We start from the raw sequence: 20627 nt of genomic DNA on the forward strand, positions 1-20627 counted from the left end.
AAATGTGAAGTCTGCACCTAAGGTCTTGGCTGTCTGTAGTACTATAAGAAATCCTTCAACTAACAGGGAGACATGTTAATTTAAGTATCCTACCACTCTTTAATACATACATATATGAATATGCATGACATACATGTACGTGTATGTGTTCATGTGTATCGATGCCATCTACACTTCTACCGAAGCTGGACCACCATTACCTTGAAAAAATGACCTTGAACTGATAGGTGAAAAAGTTTTTATCACTTAAGATTTGTATGTAGCTATTCTGGTCAAACTATTCAGAGAAGACATAGTTGCATAATATATTCCTTAGATTAAGATTACTTTAAAAACCTATAAAAGCAATTCTTTAAATACTGACTGCTTGGCAGTGTCACCAACAGCCCCATGTTCAAAGGCAACGCCATGTACCTTGTTGACAGAGCACAGAGAGAACCCGCTGCAACAACGTATTTGGCGGGGCCCCATCCAACATATTCAAACGCTACCGGCAGAGGGCTTTTCTCGTCCAGGAGGTAGTATGGCATCATAAGGGTTAAAGCTGCAGAGACCCCAAAGTAGGCCATAAAGCAAACAAGCAAAGAAGTCACAATTCCAATAGGAATAGCTTTCTGAGGATTCCGGACTTCTTCACCTAAGGAGATATAAACAATAGATATGCACCTTTAACGAAACATTAATAGATACAATATGAAGTCGTCTTCTCCTTCATAATCATTTCCCTCTGCCTTTGTCTTTTCTGTTTTCTTAGCTTGCTCCACACATTGTACATGATGCTGTCTGTCTTCTTGAGAGCACGATGCTATTACACAAAATTCTGAACCCCAGAGGCAAAAAGAGAGAGCAAGAAATCATGCAGGTCCATTTCCCATTTCTAGAAAGAAAAGACATGTTCTACCAGTGCTATTAAATATTTCAGGATAGTATGGCAGTCTTAATTCATTTGGAAAATGTTTCGTCCACAGAAATTAAGTGACTGCCATGGCATTCTGTGGGCCCTTCAACAGGAAGGCCCACAGAATAAATATGAAGCTAAACTTTTTCAATTCATATCAAACTCTGGCTTCAACACAAAAATAGTACTTGAATCTTTCTAATAAGATTTGACATTTGAAGTGCCCTTAAAATGGCCAATGATAAGGCAGTACAGTAATATGAACCCAGAAGAAGTACTTAGCATGTGTGGCATGATTACTTTGTTGTACAAGTTAAAGAGAAAAGAATGACCACAATCTATTTTGTCCGACTAAAGAAGAAAGAATTTATGAGCACGATCATCATTTGTTACTCACTGTGATAGTACTGGAGATTACTTCCAGACTGAAGGTTAAGGACAGTAATTACAACTAACATTTATAAGATATTTGACAGCCTACAAAAATCTTCAATGTGTATTGTTATCTTAAGTAACCTTCATAACATGAGCATGTTACCAAATAATGGAAACCAAGGTTCACAGAGTTTCATGAAGTTTCTTTTTATCATACACAGTAGGTGTCATAGCTAGAGCTGGGACCAGTCTGCATTACCCAAATCCCACTCTTTCCTTGACCCTCTGTTGCTACCCGTGGGTACTCCTTAGAACAAGGAACACCTTTCCCTCTACATAGAACCAAGATTCTGCCCTTACCAGTTGTTGCAATGCAGTCAAATCCCACAAAGGCATAAAAGCAGGTGGCAGCCCCAGCCAAAGTTCCTGCAAAGCCATAAGGCATAAAGCCACCAGCCCCATAGATACTTGTCCCATTTTCAGAAGGCGGATCTCTAAAGGAGAGAGCAAGCACAATGCAAAGTCATTTTCATAGAAAACTGTTTCTTGGAAGGCTACTGTGTTCACCAGCTCTTTGAAGCTCACATATATAAACATAAACCCTGATTTTCTCACCGTGTCCTAGGGAATGTAGTGATGTTCCCAACAACGGCACCCTCTTGGGTTGTCAGCACTCAGCTGGAGGTTGGTCAATAAGAGCATGAGGACAAGGCCCAGATCCACTCTGACTAGAACTCACAGCCAGGCAGGATTGTGAGAGCAGAGACACCATGTATGGGCCATGCTCCGAAACAAAGACATAAAGCCTCTTCTTTTCGTGGACAGTTGGGCAGGTGGTGCATTTAAAAATTTTACTAATAAGACATTTGAAAAGATGAAATCGAATTCTCTAGGCTTGAATAATAATTTTGAAGTTGAATACTTTATTACATGTTAAAAATTGTCTAAACCAGAAGTTCCTAATTTTTTTGCTTCAAAAGAATGGATTAAAACAGAGTATCTAAGAAAAACATGTAGTTATACTTCACTTCATGTAACAGACATTTATGTAACCTCATTTTATTTGCACATCAGAATATTAATATAAAACTTATGATGAAACCTTTTGTATATAATCATTACTAATTTAATTTTTGAGACTACCAGGTTAAAAGCAAAATGCATGGACAACTCTGCTTAAGCAACCAATGATGTTCTCCAAGAATCAAGGCCCGAAAATTACTAAGGGGCTGAAAGAATGCAAGGAAACTAAAGGGAATTCCCAAAGGAAGAACTAAGGGATACATGGCTCAAAAAGATCCATTGTGGGGCGCCTGGGTGGCTCAGTGGGTTAAGCTGCTGCCTTCGGCTCAGGTCATGATCCCAGGGTCCTGGGATCAAGCCCCGCATCGGGCTCTCTGCTCAGCTGCAAGCCTGCTTCCTCCTCTCTCTCTGCCTGCTTGTGATCTCTCTCTGTCAAATAAATAAATAAAATCTTAAAAAAAAAAAAAATCCATTGTTTCGCAAAGGTGGCCAAGTTTTGGGGGGAAGAGGCATCCTTGCAATGGTTAGGATCTCACTTTGCTCTTCTCCTATATCTCCTGCACAGCTTGAAGCTGAGAACCAGTCACTGCTTGGCTTCAAATAGCTGTTCAACAGTGAGCACACATACACATCTACGTTTAGGGGGAGATTGGGAAGAAGAGCCTCGGAACAGACCAGACCCTCGGAAATGTCTCCACAGCAAAAGAAAATTGAGAACCACCTTGTAGAAGAAAATGTAAGAAAAGAGCAGGCAAATTAAAAACAAAAACAAAAACACATTCAAAATAAGAAGGGAAAAAACCCAAATATTATACCTGGCACTCGCTGATATATTTTTGAGAAACTCTTCACTAATCTTCCAGTTTGCCACATTTCCTTTCACAAAGCCAGCAACCATCACGAAGAGAAGGACCAGGATATTAATAGCTGTGAAGATTTTATTCACCCAAGCAGATTCTTTTACTCCAAACGATAAAAGACCTATGGAAAAAAAGAAAGGGTAATTAAAAAAAAATTTTTTTAACCTAAGTTTTAGCAAAAGCAATAGGATTTTGAGGCAGTAATAGGGTTTAGGATATTATTTTACCAAAATCCATGTTTTTAACTTACATTTATCACTTTCTCTTGTGAGTTCTGACTTAACCTGTCACAAGATTTCCTGAGTACAACCAAGTCCCTAGCAGACAGCAGGTGGTGTGCAGAGCCTAGAGACACCACACTCCAAGAGATCAGTTAATCTAGTAACTTTGGCTCTTATTACCAATGGGTAGGGAGAGGTAAAGTAACTGAATTTTTTTTTTTTTTTTTTTTTTTAAGATTTTATTTATTTATTTGACAGAGAGAAATCACAAGTAGATGGAGAGGCAGGCAGAGAGAGAGAGAGAGAGGGAAGCAGGCTCCCTGCTGAGCAGAGAGCCCGATGCGGGACTCGATCCCAGGACCCTGAGATCATGACCTGAGCCGAAGGCAGCGGCTTAACCCACTGAGCCACCCAGGCGCCCAAAGTAACTGAATTTTAAAGCAATGCTCTTCTCAAAAAGCCACCTTAAGATTAGTGGCTACAAAATTTTGAAAATAAGAGTTAAATCATATGTCTGCTTCATATTTTCAGAATATATAAAATAATTCAACTGCCTCACCAAAAAAGGTCTATTTTTCTAATTGATTCCCATTGTAATTGTTTTATTTTATATTCTGATTATTAACAATAATCAATTTCCTATTCAAGTTATTTGAAGACACAGAAAAAATAGGAAGGGAATAAAGATCAAGTATAATCTGTTCTCCAGAATTTGGGGCGTGCTCACACACGCAGACACACATATACATGTTCAAGTTGATAAACAGATAACCTCATTTTTAACAACTGCCTACTCTTCTACAACATGAAAATGCCATAATCCCTTAATTATAGACTGTCAGGTAACTTTTAGTTTCTGACAACTATAAATAGGACTGACACCATCATCCTTTTATACATATCTTTGTACACATTCAAATTTGTACTTCAAAGTAATGTTCTATAAGGTTATACCATATCAAGGATATGTTTTTTCATGCAAGGCTTTTGGTTCACATTGTCAGAAATATTCTCCAGAAAGTCTGATCCAATGGAATCTTCCTGTTTTTTTCTATTAGGTTATTCTATTTATATCAATTTGTAAGACTTTTTATATAGTAATGTTATATAAGATCTCTGTCATGTATTGCTTATGTTTTTCCCAGTTTATCATTTACTTTTACTCTTAGGATTGACTTCATGTGTATGTGTGTGTGTGTATGATTTTATATATATATAGAAGTTTTAGAACATAAATTTTTCTTTAGTTTTTACCTTTAGAAAGATTTTACCCAATACGAACTCCAAAGCATTTACCTTTGTTTCCTTCTAGTAACTTCATGACTGTATTTTTAATGTGTATATGTGTATTTTTAAAAAATTTTATTTATTTATTTGACAGAGAGAGATCATAAGTAGGCAGAGAGGCAGGCAGAGAGAGAGGAGGAAGCAGGCTCCCTGCTGAGCAGAGTGCCCGATGCAGGGCTCGATCCCAGGACCCTGAGATTATGACCTGAGCCAAAGGCAGAGGCTTAACCCACTGAGGCACCCAGGTACCCCGTGTGTGTATGTTTTTAAGAGAGAGAGAGAGATAAGAAAGAGAAAGAGGAGGCGCAAGTGGAGGGGAGGCGCAGAGGGAGAGAGAGAATCTTAAGCAGGCTCCATGACCAGCACAGCACACAGTCAGAAGATCGATCTCATGACCCTGAGATCATCACCTGAGCTGAAATCAAGAGTCACAGGCTTAACCCACTGAGTCACTCAGGCACCTTATCACATTTTTACCTTTAATCTGTCTTATATAGAATATAAATTATGGACCAAAAAGAGTTTAACTGTTACCACTGGGGAGAGGATGATGACGAAGGGATTATGCTGTACATCTCTATTTGTTCTGCCCACAAATCTACACCCAGGGTCAAAAAAGCAAAATTAGGGCGCCTGGGTGGCTCAGTGGGTTAAGCCGCTGCCTTCAGCTCAGGTCATGATCTCAGGGTCCTGGGATCGAGTCCCGCATCGGGCTCTCTGCTCAGCAGAGAGCCTGCTTCCTCCTCTCTCTCTCTCTGCCTACTTGTGATCTCTCTCTCTGTCAAATAAATAAATAAAATCTTTAAAAAAAAAAAAAAAAAGCAAAATTACCCTAAGAGAGATGAGGAAAACTGAATTTCATTCTTCTACCCGTGTCATTCCCAGAATTTTACAATAATGTAACTATCATGAGAAAAAGGAAACTGCACAAATGGTATAATTACTGGTTCTGCAGCGCTAGAAACCACGATCCCCTATACGTTTTGGAAATACACGCTGCACGCAATACTGTTAGCCGCCTGGAAAAGAACAAAGCCACTGTTGTGTTTTCTGAGAATTTCCCAATACTGGGCACCTGGGTGGCTCAGTTGGTTAAGTGACTGCCTTCAGCTCAGATCATGATCCTGGAGTTCCGGGATCGAGTCTCCCATCGGGCTCCCAGCTCCACGGGGAGTCTGCTTCTCTCTCTGACTTTCTCCTCGTTCGTGCTCTCTCTCAAATAAATAAATAAAAGGTTTAAAAAAAAACAAAAAAGAATTTCCCAATACCCCATGTGTACTCTTTACTCTGGGATTAAGGACCAATGAACAACTCATCTAAATACTGCAGACACTTCCCCGCGTCTTTCATAAAGTAGCAGCTTCCGCCAACAAGACATTTGGTATTACAGTATGAATCAAAATTTGTCACTGAAGGTTTTGATTTTCAGAGATTCTAGGGACAAAGTTACCACGTGAGCTTTTAAAGTAAAAACACGCTGGCCAATAACACAGGCAATGCTGCAGGTCAAGGCCGACTCCTGCTCTGGGCTTTCACGATTCTAACCGTGCCATGGCTGCGTGCTTCTCGTCGCTTAGAGATTAAAGCCCAATATGTTAAGATGATGGAAATCATCCCTAAATAAAATAGGAGGTGAGTCCTTTAATAATGTTAGCTAGGCTGTTTAGAAAGTAAAACAAATGAAATCTATCACCCATTGGAAAACAATTGTTGTAATTTTTCTTGACATTACAGGGACAATGCCAAATAGTTCAGAGCTATAAACTTTGTTCGTGTTCCTAACCCTACGTGAAATATTTAATTAATAACTAAGTTTTTAAGGGTGAAGTTATTTTTTAAGTCATAGAATTTTACAAGTAAAAAGTTCCTGGTAGAGATTTCTGTCACACCTTTGTAAGCAAGGGAGAAAGCCGCTGGAGATAAGGCTGGACAGGAAAATAATGCACAGATTATCCGAGAGATATCAGGTAGGAAGTGAGACTACAGATTTTATTCTTAGGGAAATCCTTGATTGGCTGAAGCAGGAGTGCAGGTGAGAATGGCAAAAAACCAGAAAATGTTTAAATAATTAAAAGAGAGATAAGGCGGCAGCAGAGATTAACTATGCCTACAAAATAAATCTAACTGCCATCTAGGTGCTTACTATATACCGGGCAAGTCTCTATCTTATAGACACTGATATAGCCATTTTATGGATGAGCAAACCAAGTCACAGAAAGATTATGCCACTCAATGTGCCAAAGATCGTGCATAGCAAAGTAGGACTGAGAACCTGGTTGTTCTGATTCTAATTCCTATACCTTTCTTTCTAAACTACTATGCTACAAAATGTAAGATATGGGAAAATTCTAGCAACAAGTAACTTTATCTACATAATGTCTACATTAAAAAATCACAGGTGGTTTGAATATGCTTTCTTTTCAGCTTAATACCTACATTACGTAGATGAAGGCATGAGTAGACAGAAATTCTAGAAATAGTATGCTGATAAATTTCCTTAGTTGTAGTTAACCAGATAAAATAATGTTAAAAATTATGCATTCTTCATTATTGAAACTTCAATGCCATTCCTGAAAATCTCCAACTGGTATCAAAATGATGTGCCTTATCTTATTCTTTGGTGCATTCTAAGTAACATTTACTTAGAAGTGCTCTTCCTAGCATTCCACGTACTTTAGATTTATTTATTGTTTTATTTTTTAAAGATTTTATTTATTTATTTGACAGAGATCACAAGGAGGCAGAGAGGCAGGCAGAGAGAGAGGAGGAAGCAGGCTCCCTGCTGAGCAGAGAGCCCGATGTGGGGCTCCATCCCAGGACCCTGGGATCATGACCCGAGCCGAAGGTAGAGGCTTAACCCACTGAGCCACCCACACGCCCCTTTAGATTTATTTTTTAAAAATGTCTATCACATAAGAAAAAGACATGATTCTAGTTAGTGATGAGGCCCACAGATACCCAATAGTAACCTCAACATATAAGTATGCCACCTTGTCTTTGGAAGTCAGACCCCAAATCCAGTGGTAACTTATTTTCCTGGGATAATTAGTCTGGATTATCCCAGGAAGGAGTGTAATTGGTTTTCTTACCTGCTAGAAGTAATATAAGGCACACAGCAAAAAAGTCAGGATATTCTGCAAGGCCGGTATAATTCATTTTGAAGTATGTCCTGAAAAACTGGCCAATCTGTTTGCTAAGAAGTTCATCAAAGGTGCCACTCCATGCTCTTGCAACACTTGATGTACCTTCCCAAAACACAGAATATTAAGAGAATGTATAGGTCCCTGGGAGAAGATTAACATAACATCCTTTGCTACCCTGTTCTAGGATGAACACGGGTTAGTTCGGACAGAAATGAAAATTCGAATCACATCTAAAATTATCTTGATAATTTTCCAATTCTATGTTAGTAACCACGTTCAAGTCCATAAATGTGGAATCAGCTAGCTTCATCTGCATTAAAGAACTTTTTTTTTTTATTTTAAAGCTGGTTTCCAATCCCACTCAGAAGCATATTCAGAGATGAAGCAGAATCACTGAATTTTGCCATTAGGGAGTATTTTCTACGTGAGATAAATGGGACACACAGGGATCAAGTAATTCACTCATGATCCCATAGTCACTAACTAATGCAGACCTACAAGGATCTCAGCCTCAGGAGCTCTACCATTCCATACAGTAGATTGATTTTTTTTGGGGGGGGGGGCAACATACCTATCACATAAGATAAAATGAGATTCCAGCCAGTGATGAATGCCCACAGTTCTCCAACAGTGACGTAAGTGTACAAGTAGGCAGACCCAGTCTTGGGAACACGGGCCCCAAATTCAGCATAGCAAAGACCTGCCATCACGGAAGCAAGAGCAGCAATGAGGAAGGACACCACAATACTGGGGCCAGAATCTGCTTTGGCCACCTCTCCGGCAAGGACATAAACCCCAGCACCAAGAGTGCTTCCAACCCCCAGGGCAATGAGGTCCATGGTGGATAAGCAGCGGCATAATTTGGAATCTTCTAGACTGTCCAGGGTGACTATTTTTCTCCGGATCAGACATCGGGCAAAAGACAGCGCAGCTCTGCAGGGAATCATTCTGAAGCAGGTAGCCTGGGGAAGAGAAGGGAGAAGCTTAGAAGCAGATCAGCAATCATCATCCCTCCAAGGACTGGCCCAGCTTCTCAACCCAATTATGGCACCATTTTGTTTTTTGTTTTGTTTTGTTTTGTTTTTACTTGTTCCTAGAAATGCAGCCTAGAGCTATCAAAGAGAGGACGGAAAAGTCAAAGCCATGACTTTCTTAGAGTTCACTCATCGTACCTGGCCTTTTCAAAGGGACTGAAACAAATGGCTTCTTTGGGCAACAAAGGAGTGGAAGCTTTGGGTGATTCAAAAAGATTTGCCATCGTTGTTCTTTGTGCTGTTACAGTTTTTAAAGACTGACTGATGGAAATCTCTCCCAGGACATGGCTCATTTGTCCTCGCTACAAACAAGGGGAAGAATGACCTCATCTTTTGTCAATCATTCATTCGACTCCTACTTTTTACACCTTATTACATGCCAGGGATTGTGCTAAGAAATATGCTGAGAATGGCGTGCTGCGTGTTGATGGTCTCCAGCTTTACGAGGCTTGTGGTGTAGCTATTGTCTACAAGCAGGTAAAAGATGCCATCATACATATTTTCCTGCTTTCTCAGATACGTCTCTTTTCATTTTAGTCTGTTTCATTTTAATGTGAAGCCATTTGAAGCCTTTAGAATAGAAAAAAATTCCCCCCAAAACATACTTGGATTTTCCTAAATAAAACTTCTATTCAAAGATACTTTGATGATGAATTTGTAGTAAAACACCCAAGCTTATTTACATTTACTTGAGATTTCTAAATAAATGAATAGTAAATGATAATATTTAGAATAAATAATTCCACACCAAATAGGATGTGTTCTTTTAAAAATGGAATGAATAAGGTAGACACAGAGAGACATACTTCCTGTACCCTATAGGCCCAAACAATCTAACACTGAAAAAAATTATCAGGTTATAAAACAAAGCATGCATCCTAGTAAGGAAAAAAATATATATGTATTACAGTAAAAAGTCTGAAGTAAAAAAAATCAAAATATTAACCATGATGATCTTTGGGTGGGGGCTAATGTTTACTTCTATGTATTTCACAGAATATATATAATTATTGCTAATATATATTTCTAGATTACCTCCAGTAAACACATACACCTTGTATGAAAAGACCTATAAAAATGAAAAAAACCCTACATGACCTTGTCTATAGAGATGTTTAACTCAGCAGACAGGGAAATAACTGATGACTAGGGATCAGTCAATAAAATAGAATGTTTTTAACTTTCAGAAGTTCAGAGTCAGGCCTGCCACTTCTGCTGCACAGTGATGTACAGACATGGAGTGCTTTCTCCTTTGATCTTATTAAATTCATTATCAATAACCTCAACTCATGAGAGTATAGCTTTCCAACTTTATCCTATAAAATAAACCCTTGAACACTTCTCATCCTTCTTATCTATAAAAGACAACCTTCATTAAAATTATTTTATTTAAAAAATAATAAATAAGATGAATTTTCTATGTTAAATCTAAATGACTTGTTGCTGATAAAAAACACAGGCATTTCTGGGATATGAATAATCTAGTATCACACTAAACCTCGTAGAGAAAGTAACTGTCTGAACATTATTCATACATCAACGTAAACACAAGTCCTTGACTTCAAAAGCAGCTAGTTCAAAGAATTGAGAGAAAAATCACACAGATATAGGACAATGACTGAAAGGTTCCTTGATGGTAATAACAAAGTTTTACACATCGGTGTTGCCCACACTACCCGACAGAGTGCCGAGCCTGGCACTTCACAAATACTTGTTGAAAAATTTGCAAATACAGGAGCGCCTGGGTGGCTCAGTGGTTTAAAGCCTCTGCCTTCGGCTCAGGTCATGATCCCAGGGTCCTGTGATCGGGTCCCGCATGGGGCTCTCTGCTCAGCGGGGAGCCTGCTTTCCTCCTCTCTCTCTCTCTGCCTGCCTTTCTGCCTACTTGTGATCTCTGTCTGTCAAATAAATTTAAAAAATTTAAAAAAAGTATTTAAAAATTTGCAAATACACACGACGTCTCCAATTTTGCCAATATCCTAGCTTCCAAAGGCAAAACATAATACTTCTCTAAATCAAATGTGTGTCAATTTCTACCTTACCTGGCCCTTAAAGAGCCATTTCTCAGATAACACAACTAGGAGATAAGGTAGAAAGTGATCTTTTTAAAAAAGAATCAGGAAGTGAAAAGGTGAAGTTAGAGAAAGACCAACCGAGATGGGGGGAGGGGAAGTGAAGGCATTTACTAAATGCTGACCTTCTGGAACTTTCAAGTGTGTTTTTACACACTTGAGAGGCCGGCAGAGATCAAGAAGTAGGGATCCCTGCCAACTGAAGAGGGCTCAGAAATGAAGACGCACTGAATTTTAATAATGATTTAGGATCATGAGGAAGTGCGAACGTGTCATGGACAACTTTAGGAAAAAAGTGATGGGCAAAGTGAGCACACCTGTTCTTCACTTAACTAAATGAAATGCTCTGGATAAAGTACTTGATCAGCCCCAGATTTTAAGAATAAAAGATGCAAAAGGAAAACTAAGAAGAAAGGTGAGTGGCACGATTGTGGGGGAACTTTCATTTATTTTTTTAAATTCTTTTTTTTCTGGTAACATGGCCACAATGTTGCTTGTGAAATTTCTAAAACAAAACAAACAAAAAATGCACACAAAATCCACCCTTAAAATGAAAGGGCATAAGCCAGCCAACCAATACTACATACTCTTTGAAGCGTTAAAAATAGTGAAAACTTTTATAAACATTTACCCCAAATCAATACACGAGTGACCCTCATCTTTCAATAGGAAAATGAATTTCATTTGCTCCAGATCTATAGGAAGCAGAATGATTTACAGAAATGGATAGCTTTAATCAGATGAGATTTGATAGCCACTGCCTCTGCTGTGTTAAAAACGGAAAGTATTTTATGTTCAGTGTTTCTGTGTTGCCCTGAGGAAATAGGACAGAGCTCCCATTTGTCAAGTACTCATTTACTTTGAGTAACAGAAATGCATACGTCAGAAACTCTTCTCAGAACGAACAGGTTACACAATGTCCCTCGCAAACAGCCTCAACTACGCACACCTATCTGATAACACGCTGATTGCAAAAGCCGTGACACAGAACCAATTTTACAGAAATATAATGGGATGGAAGAAAAGCAACGTAAAAACATCCTGGGTCAGCTTAATGAATCATTCTTAAACAAATATATATTAAATACTGGTAGCTATATCATGTAGCATGTAGTGACTAAAGAAAAAAGAACCCCGTGCTTCTGTAAAATGTGTTTTTGTGCAGACGGAATGATATTTGAGGTTACTATCAGTGATAGAATCTGCTATTTACATATTTTTATAACTCGTCCTTTAAAATGTTTTAAAAAGATAGGCTCCTTATGCGAGAGGGTTATGATAGCTTTATCACACTTCTCCAAGTGCTTTTCATTGCTGGAAAAAAAACACCTACTCATACATATCCTTTGACCCAGGTCTGTATCCATTGTCTTTGCCTGGGCTTTGGGAGGGTTGTCTCATCAACAAATTATGCAGGGAGAATATGCAGGAATTTTGAAGGTAGTTCCATTGATCTGGAGGGCACAGTTTTCCCAAGAGCAGACAACGATCCACACCATCATATCCACTGTGAGCTATTGCTCTTAGTGACCAAGGACTAGTATTATTTCCTACAGAAATGTATAGTAAAGGACAATCATCTAGGCCTTTGGAAGAGACTTTTGAAGGAAAGCTTAGATCTGAAAATGCTATTAACCAAGGGAGGGTTAGAAGGGATCTACGATATATTCTCTAGCAGAAAAATCTCTGAACGAATTTAATGAGCTTGATGATAGTTAGATCTTCCCTCAATCCCTCCCTTGTTCCTAACCCTAAATAGAACTGTTTCAAGACACCTACCTCTTGAAGGAACCCTATTAATTCTTGCCAGAAAGCCAAATTACTTCCTCAACAGCTTGGAATCACCTCTTTCTTAAATGTCTCCAACCCAGGCTACAAACCTTATAGGAGAGAATTTCAGGTCAAGTCAATTTCTAGTCCTGAGGATGTGACCGTACCCCCAAAGCGGATTTCCCTTCACCTAACCACAGAAACCTTTTAGAATCTGCTAAATAGTCAAAAGTCAATCCTGGATTTTCACTTGGGTTCAAATGTCTGATGTAGTATTTAATCTCAGAGAAATGAATCTTTGCTTTCCTAAGTAAAGTGAAATCTCACACTTAATCCTCTGTATCAGGCCCTGGCAATAAATCTTACAGGAAAAAGCAGCTGCAGCAAGACAGTGGACAGGTCTTCCAACAAATCCTCAACAAATTAGCTGCTCAGAAACCGAACCAATTTTTCTTGCCTCATTTGAGTTGCTGGTTTCATGATGAGACATTCCGCACTTTAAATTTCTGGACTGACGAGGGAAAAGAATTAAAGCATAGAGAACTGGGATCTCTGCCCCATTGTGTTTTTTCTCTCTTCTGAGCTAGAGCTTCGGGGTTTGCCATCTCCAAGCTCAGCACTAATTACATGTCTAACAAGTTTAAAGTTCAAAAACATATTTCCAAGTTATATTGTAGGTTAAATAATTTAGTGAAAAGGAGAGGAGGGATATGGACATAAAATACCATGAAATTACTGACTTTCATTCTTTTTATGTATATTTAAAATATTAATTTCTGAAAAATATATTGAAAATATAGTGCAGGATAAGAGATCATAGAAAACGGTCAACTGTTCACTTTGGTTAGTTAAAAAAAAAAAGCAAACAACAATAAGTCTTTGCATTTAAACTTAAAACCTTCCTTTTTTGGAAAAACAAAAATACTTTTTCATATACATTTCACTTATATTTAGTCCAAAGCTTATCTTTTCTCCAAATCAAATTTTTGGACCAATATTGTCTTCCAAAATTTTCTTCAGTTATGTGAATACAAATGTATAAATAAGTAAAAATTAATGACCCGATTTAGGTCCATAATCAATATAGCGATGACTTTTACATTTTCTTCCCTTTTACATTAAAGCAGTACTATAAGGAAGTTACACTATTTCAAAACTTCTTTTTTTTTTAAGATTTTATTTATTTATTTGAGAGTGAGAGAGCACGAGCAGGCAGAGCAGCAGGCAGGAGAGGGAGACACAGGCTTCCCCACGGGCAGGGAGCTCGGTGTGGGACTGGATCCCAGGACCCCAGAATCATGACCTGAGCCAAACACAGACACTCAACCAAATGAGCCACCAAGAAGCCCCTATTTCCAAATTTCTGATACAAAATACAGACAGAAACAAACATCTTTCCTAAGGACATCCAACAAATGAACATCTGATAAGAGTTTGCAAAGGTAGATGGTGCTTTGCAATGTGAGCCCATTCAGCTTTATTTAAGTAAAGGCAAAGATACAGGACTAAGGCATCCCTAGCTGTCTCAATGAGATAGATGCAGAGCAACGAAAAACCATTAAGTTTTCCAGGGGCACCTGGGCCGCTCAGTTGGTTAAGCATCTGCCTTCTGCTCAGGTCCTCAGGTTGTGATCCCAGGGTCTTGGGATCAAGCCCCTGTGGGGGGGCTCCCTGCTCAGTAGGAAGTCTGCTTCTCTCCCTCTTCCTCTGCCCCTCGCCTTCAAGGTTAAACTCTCTCTCAATCTCTCAAATAAATGAATAAAATCTTTTTTTAAAAAAACCCTAAAACATTAAGTTTTCCAGCTTCAGTTTTTAGGGTTGGAAAAAAGGGGAAGATAAAAAAAAGAAAAAGAAAAAGAAAAAAGAAAAGAAACCAGAGCCCTCAGCACCTTGGTAACCAGAGTATCTGCCCAGTCAGCATCCCACTTCCATGGTCAAGGATCTTGGTGGCACACTTCGGCACCAGGCAGACGCCCATTCCCAGTAGGTATTGCGATCTCTGGCTAATAAATCACTCTGAATGCCAGAGGGTACCACCTGTTCCCTTTCCCCTGGCAGCTATGGAAGGAAGTGTCCTCTGCAGGCCTCTGTCATCGTCTATGGACCATTTCCAACATCAGGAGAGGCCTTTTCCAAAGCGATTTCACACCCATCACAACTCTGTGTTATAAAACTGACTAACATTCATTGACCATTTCCCACGTGCCTTTTAGTTTATTCCTTGAAGAATCTTCACAGCATCTGTATAAGATCAGGACTTTTGTCCTGATCCATATAAGATCAGGACTCACAGCATAGATGAGGAAACAGAGACAAAGAAAGGCTGGGCGATATTGCAGTCAGCAGGCGGAATGAGGGGTGAACCCAGGGGATGTGACTCTGAAGCTTTTATTCACAGCCGCTAACTAGGCTGTCCCGCCACCTTGCCAGGGAGCTGTCCGGACCCACCTACCCACACCTCCTTTAAAGAAGAAAGAGGATCTGTTCCCACTGCACTGTCTGTCCTGCCATCCCTAAGCCACAGGTAACCAGACCTGAGACAGGCCCTCGACTCGGGGTTCAATATCCAAAGGCTGGGTACGCTCAGTCAGTTCTTGAAAAATCTGAGTATCACAGCTGATAGGGTCAGATGGTGCTCAGGCGGAAGTCATGCACACTGGAAGCCAGGCTGACACTCGGTGGAAACCAAGTGGCTGAGAGCAAAAGCCAAAGGGCAGCAACTCAGGAGAGCAGAGAGATCCGCGCCCCCAGCAGGGAGATGCAGAGGAGAAGGCAGGGGTCAACCTCTCTCTTTCCTGAGGCCTTGCTGTCCTTCCTGATCTGGGTGTTTTGAGAGTCCCCGGAGTCATTTCAACAAGTTTGCTGCTCACATAAGCTATTTTCAGTGTTCTCTGTTCCTTGAAACCAGAAGCTACTAAAGAAAATTAAGGTGGCATGAGTTGGTCTTACCCTACCAGGCTCCACTCCCAATTTCAACCCTTCAAGTCTTGTGCTACTTCATGCCATTTCTGGTGAGTTTCCTGATAATTCCTTTTCTTTCTAAGAGCAGGTACTCTGATGGAATAACTTGTTCAGATGTTTTTCCAGTAAGGTACTCACTGAGTGGAACATGCATGAGGCCTATCCTTTATAACGACCTACCTGAAAGACACAGCTTTTTACAAGGTGGAAAAATGTTTTTCTTCTTGGATATATATATTATCCAATCTGGACTCCTGATAACACTACTTCTCCAATGCTCACTATTGATCAAGGAGACCCTACCCCTGGTCAAAGTCTCAGAAACAGCAAGCAAGGGTTCTACAGTACCTACTAAAGACGGCCAAACATTTTTTTTTCACCGGTGAATTATAGAAGTAAACCAACTTTCACCTAATGAAAGGCAGGACAGCAAAGGAAGCACAGGAAGTATTTCACCACATTGCAGAAGGTTAAGAGTTTCCGGGGTCAGAGAAGGATGAGCTGGATTTGGCCATCTGAACGTGCCCTCGAAGGAGTGCAGGAAGGGCGTGGTTGAGGTTATGCGTGCTTTGGGTGGGGAGAATGACAAGTGCAAAGGAACAGAAAGTGGTTCAGTATGTTATAGAGCTCAGGGGCTCAAGGAGAAGCTGGAAGAAAAAGGGGTTGGCAGAGGGGTCCCTAGGCCATGCAAGGAGCTTGGCCTTTATCCTGAGAGGAGTGGGGAATCACCAAAGGGCTTTAGGCCAGATACACAACTTGACAACTATTATTCTGACTGTGTTATAGGGAAGGGATGAGAAAGATCAAGACTGGAGTTAGGAAGAAAGGAAACCAGGCTCCTGGAATGATCAAGGCACAAAGAACCATGACCTGCTCCAGGGTGAAGTCAGGGAGGTGAAGTGAAAAGAATGGAACTCTGATCTGTTCAGGAGGTAAAGAATAGAGAAGTTGTGGAAGTTGGGCCCACGGCTTCTAGATGGTTTATGTGTCCTTCACTTAAGGAGTAAGAGAGTTTCTTTTTTTTTTTTTTTTTAAAGATTTTATCCATTTATTTGACAGAGAGAGATAACAGGTAGGTAGAGAGACAGGCAGAGAGAAAGAGAGGGAAGCAGGCTCCCCGCCGAGCAGAGAGCCCCATGTGGGACTCGATCCCAGGACCCGGAGATCATGACCTGAGCCGAAGGCAGCGGCTTAACCCACTGAGCCACCCAGGCGCCCAGTAAGAGAGTTTCTTTTTGACCACTCTGATTTTGAGATCTGCATGGGGCTTTCACACGGTCAACAAAGCTGAAGAGCACAGAAGACAAGAGAAATGAGAATTATCAGCACGGAGAGCATGACTGAACAATATCACCCAGTGACAGATAGAACATGAGAAGGGAAGGGAACAAAACACCAAGGAGCCACACATTTAAGGAATGGGAAGAAGAGGAACCCATAGTGGAGCTGAGAGGAAAAGACAAGAGTGGTAGAAGGAACCAGAAGTTCTGACCCAAAAGGGGAGTGAGCCTTTGAGGAGTGAAAGAGTGGTCAACGGGATCAGACAGTGCTTGAAAGGAAGGAACAAAGTATGATCTAGGGATTTAGTGCCAAGGAAGTCTCTCGGGACCTTGACCGAAGAGATTTCCACGGCTTTGGGAGGGTGTAAGCCAGGTGCATTGGGCTGACAAATGACGAGAGGTGTGGGAATCAAAGACAAGCTCAGGTAGTTTTTTCAAGTGGATGATATGAGGGGTCCATGGAGTTGAAGGGAGAGTTTGTATAAAGAAGGAATGTGCTGTGTTTAGACCCTGAAGGGAAAGCTCCTAGAGAAAGAGAGACAGAGAGGTAGACCACAGAGAAGGGAGAATGGATCAAGAAAGCCCTTGAGATGTGGAAGACTGGGATTCAGAGCTGAAATGAAGAGTCAGGTAGAAGAAGAAATGGCACCTCCGTGCTAAGGGTCAAGGAGGACAGGGTAGGACAGGGTCAGACGAGTTTGTAGGCTGGGGGAAGACTGCCTACAATTGTAGACTGCCTATAATAGGATGGAGCATCCTATTGAGAACCCCTAAAATTCTAATTTTATGTGGCATATAGCATTGACCCTTAAACAACACAGGTTTGAACTTCACAGACCCGCTTATGCCCACATTTTTTTCAATTAAAGCAGTACATTATAAATGCATTTGTTCTTCCATAAGATATTCTGCCTAACATTTTCCATTCCCTAGCAGACTTTAATGCATAGGATAGATATAAAATATAAAATATGTTCTAACTATATTATCTGTAAGGCTTCTGGTCAACAGTAGACTATTAGTAGTTAAGTTTGTGGGGAGTCAAAGGTTTTACCTGGATTTCTAACTATGAGGAAGATTGGCTTCCTGACCCCCCATGGTGGGGGCAATTGTAGTTCAGAGATGATAATAAAAGGGAATGAACAAGTAATGTCAGAATGACTGCAGCAAAACTGTCCATGGATGTCTTTTGTTTTGTTTTGATCATCAAAAACTTGTACTCCCACTTCACCTAAACATGAAAAAATAAATGCATAAATAAACTATACACTTCTAGAATACAGTTAAAACGTCCATGTCTGGCTCTGCATACTCAGAAAACAGACAACAGTAATATGTGGCATGGTGACTTTGTGGAACATAAATGTGCTTTCAGCTAACTAATGCTAAAATCTCTAAATCACCGACTACTGTTGCTCAGATTTTGCCACAATTCAGTGATCCTCCTGAATGCTCCTGAATTCTACTGTGGCTGTCTGCTGTGCTAACGGGGGCTGAAGCTGCTCATTTTGTAAGACAGTGATACATTCGGTATTCCTTCTCAAGGAATTGTTTAAAAACAAATAAATAATATTACCATCATTCTGATTTTAATCCACTGACCACACAAATCAGAGCCATCTCAAGGATGTCAAAAAATCCAGATGAGGGGCACCTGGGTGGCTCGGTCGGTTAAGCGTCTGCCATCAGCTCAGGTCATGATCTCAGGGCAGGGTCCTGGGATTGAGCCTCGAATCAGGCTCTCTGCTCAGTGGTGAGTCCGCTTCTCCCTTTCTCTCTGTGGTCTCTCTCCCTCTGTGATCCCTCTCCCTCTGTGATCACTTTTGCTCTTTCTCAAATAAATGAATAAAATCTTAAAAAAAAATCCAGGTGAGCTGAACAAACCCAGGATCCTGAGCCATTGTTCAGGAAGGATTTTTGTTTTTTGTTTTTTGTTTTTTTAAACCCCATTTCTATATCAGTGGTTGAATTTCAGATTAAAGAATCCAGCAGTGTGTTCATGGAGTAGGACAGGTATTAAAAATACAAGAAAGCTCTTTTTGTTTGAAGAAATACTTTTGAAGACTCTGATTTCCTCTAATCATTCTCTTTCCAAACAGAGCCAAAGAATCTCTCTCAAGTCACCCACCCCCCTATACCCTACCCAAAATGCTAACTATAATTCATTGTTAGAATTCAACCACTTTTGTTTCAATGCTAAGCAAAATTCCTTCCATCAAAGTGGGGCAGAAAAGGAATTCAAACAGAATTCAGATTCATTTTTAGTTGAAGTTCATCAACTCTAGATGGATATTATGTTGAATATCCCATGGTTTATGGTTTTGTTGAAAGTCACTTCTTGAAAAATTGTCTTTTTGAAGTTATATTTTCAATTTTGCAAAGTGCATTCTGATTTGATACTGCTGGAAATACAAAACAATGTGTCACCAGAGATTTTTATCATTAGCCTATTGGCAGATTATTAAAATACTGCTATTGGCTAAGAGATATTTGGAAGTTCATGTTGGATTCAGATAAATCTGAATAAAACATTTCTATTCTGCACTCAGAGAAAGTAATTAAAACAGTATCAGTTCTTCATCATCATGATTCATAGCTGCTAAGATTTAAGTTTAGAAGATGAAAACTAAGGAGAATTTTTAGAACTAAAATAACTTGAAATAATGAGGTCCTTAACACTAAGGTCTGACATTCTTGTCACATTTATGTTCTACTTATTAATATGCCATAACTGCAAACAATTTCTACAACTTAAGTTTTCAACAAAAACTTTCTTAATTTTTTAGGGGCGCCTGGGTGGTTCAGTGGGTTAAAGCCTCTGCCTTCGGCTCAGGGATCCTGAATTTTGTATAGATACCTAATAACTACTGAAGTCTTTTCCTTAATAAATAGTAACAAATCCTTAACATAAAATATTAACCTGCAAACTATTAATCTGAAATTCCTGGAAACATCTATTTTGATTTTTAATTTCCAATAGCAATGGCTTAAGTTACTCTATAACTTAGAATTCAAATTATCTCATAATCTGCTAACAACTCTACTTGGTAATGGCTGATCAATGACAGTTACCTAAAATAAGTAAATTATTTAAATGTGTGAAGAGTGGGCTCCACAAGGAATATGATTTATAAAAACAAAAAGTACATTTTGAGCTTATCTTTGTGTATGGTGGAAGAGAATAGAAGACCTCAACATGAGACAGGAATCCATCAGAATCATAGAGGAGAACATAGGCAGTAGCTTCTTCAACATCAGCCACAGCAACTTCTTTCAAGGTATGTCTCCAAAAGCAAAGGAAACAAAAGTGAAAATGAACTTTTGGGACTTCATCAAAATCAAAAGCTTCTGCCCAGCAAAGGAAACAGTCAACAAAACAAAGAGGCAACCCACGGAATGAGAGAAGATATTTGCAAATGACAGTACAGACAAAGGGTTGATATCCAGGATCTATAAAGAACTCCTCAAACTCAACACACACAAAACAGATAGTCATGTCAAAAAATCAGCAGAAGACATGAACAGACGCTTCTCTAAGGAAGACATACAAATGGCTAATAGACATGTTCATTATGAAAAAATGTTCATCATCACTAGTCATCAGGGAGATTCAAGTCAAAACCGCATTGAGATAGCACCCCACACCAGTTAGAATGGCCACAATTAACAAGACAGTAAACAACATGTGTTGGAGAGGATGTGG

The 20627-nt window shown here is 39.7% G+C and overlaps 1 protein-coding gene across 2 annotated transcripts in view; it reads right to left on the minus strand.

Annotated features, from left to right (window-relative positions):
• SLC7A2 (solute carrier family 7 member 2) overlaps window positions 1-20627 on the minus strand; it is a 68466-nt gene that overhangs the window by 15266 nt on the left and 32573 nt on the right. For both annotated transcript variants that reach the window (XM_059156010.1, XM_059156011.1), the window contains exons 2-6: window positions 8379-8769; window positions 7754-7909; window positions 3112-3277; window positions 1634-1767; window positions 415-637 (exon numbers count right to left, since the gene is read on the minus strand). In XM_059156010.1, coding sequence (XP_059011993.1) covers window positions 415-637; window positions 1634-1767; window positions 3112-3277; window positions 7754-7909; window positions 8379-8754 — 1055 coding nt within the window. In that variant the 5' untranslated portion in view covers window positions 8755-8769. The remainder of the gene's footprint in view (window positions 1-414; window positions 638-1633; window positions 1768-3111; window positions 3278-7753; window positions 7910-8378; window positions 8770-20627) is intronic.

The sequence above is a fragment of the Mustela lutreola genome, chromosome 18 (assembly GCF_030435805.1).
Source record: "Mustela lutreola isolate mMusLut2 chromosome 18, mMusLut2.pri, whole genome shotgun sequence".
In the NCBI taxonomy this organism is placed as follows: domain Eukaryota; kingdom Metazoa; phylum Chordata; class Mammalia; order Carnivora; family Mustelidae; genus Mustela; species Mustela lutreola.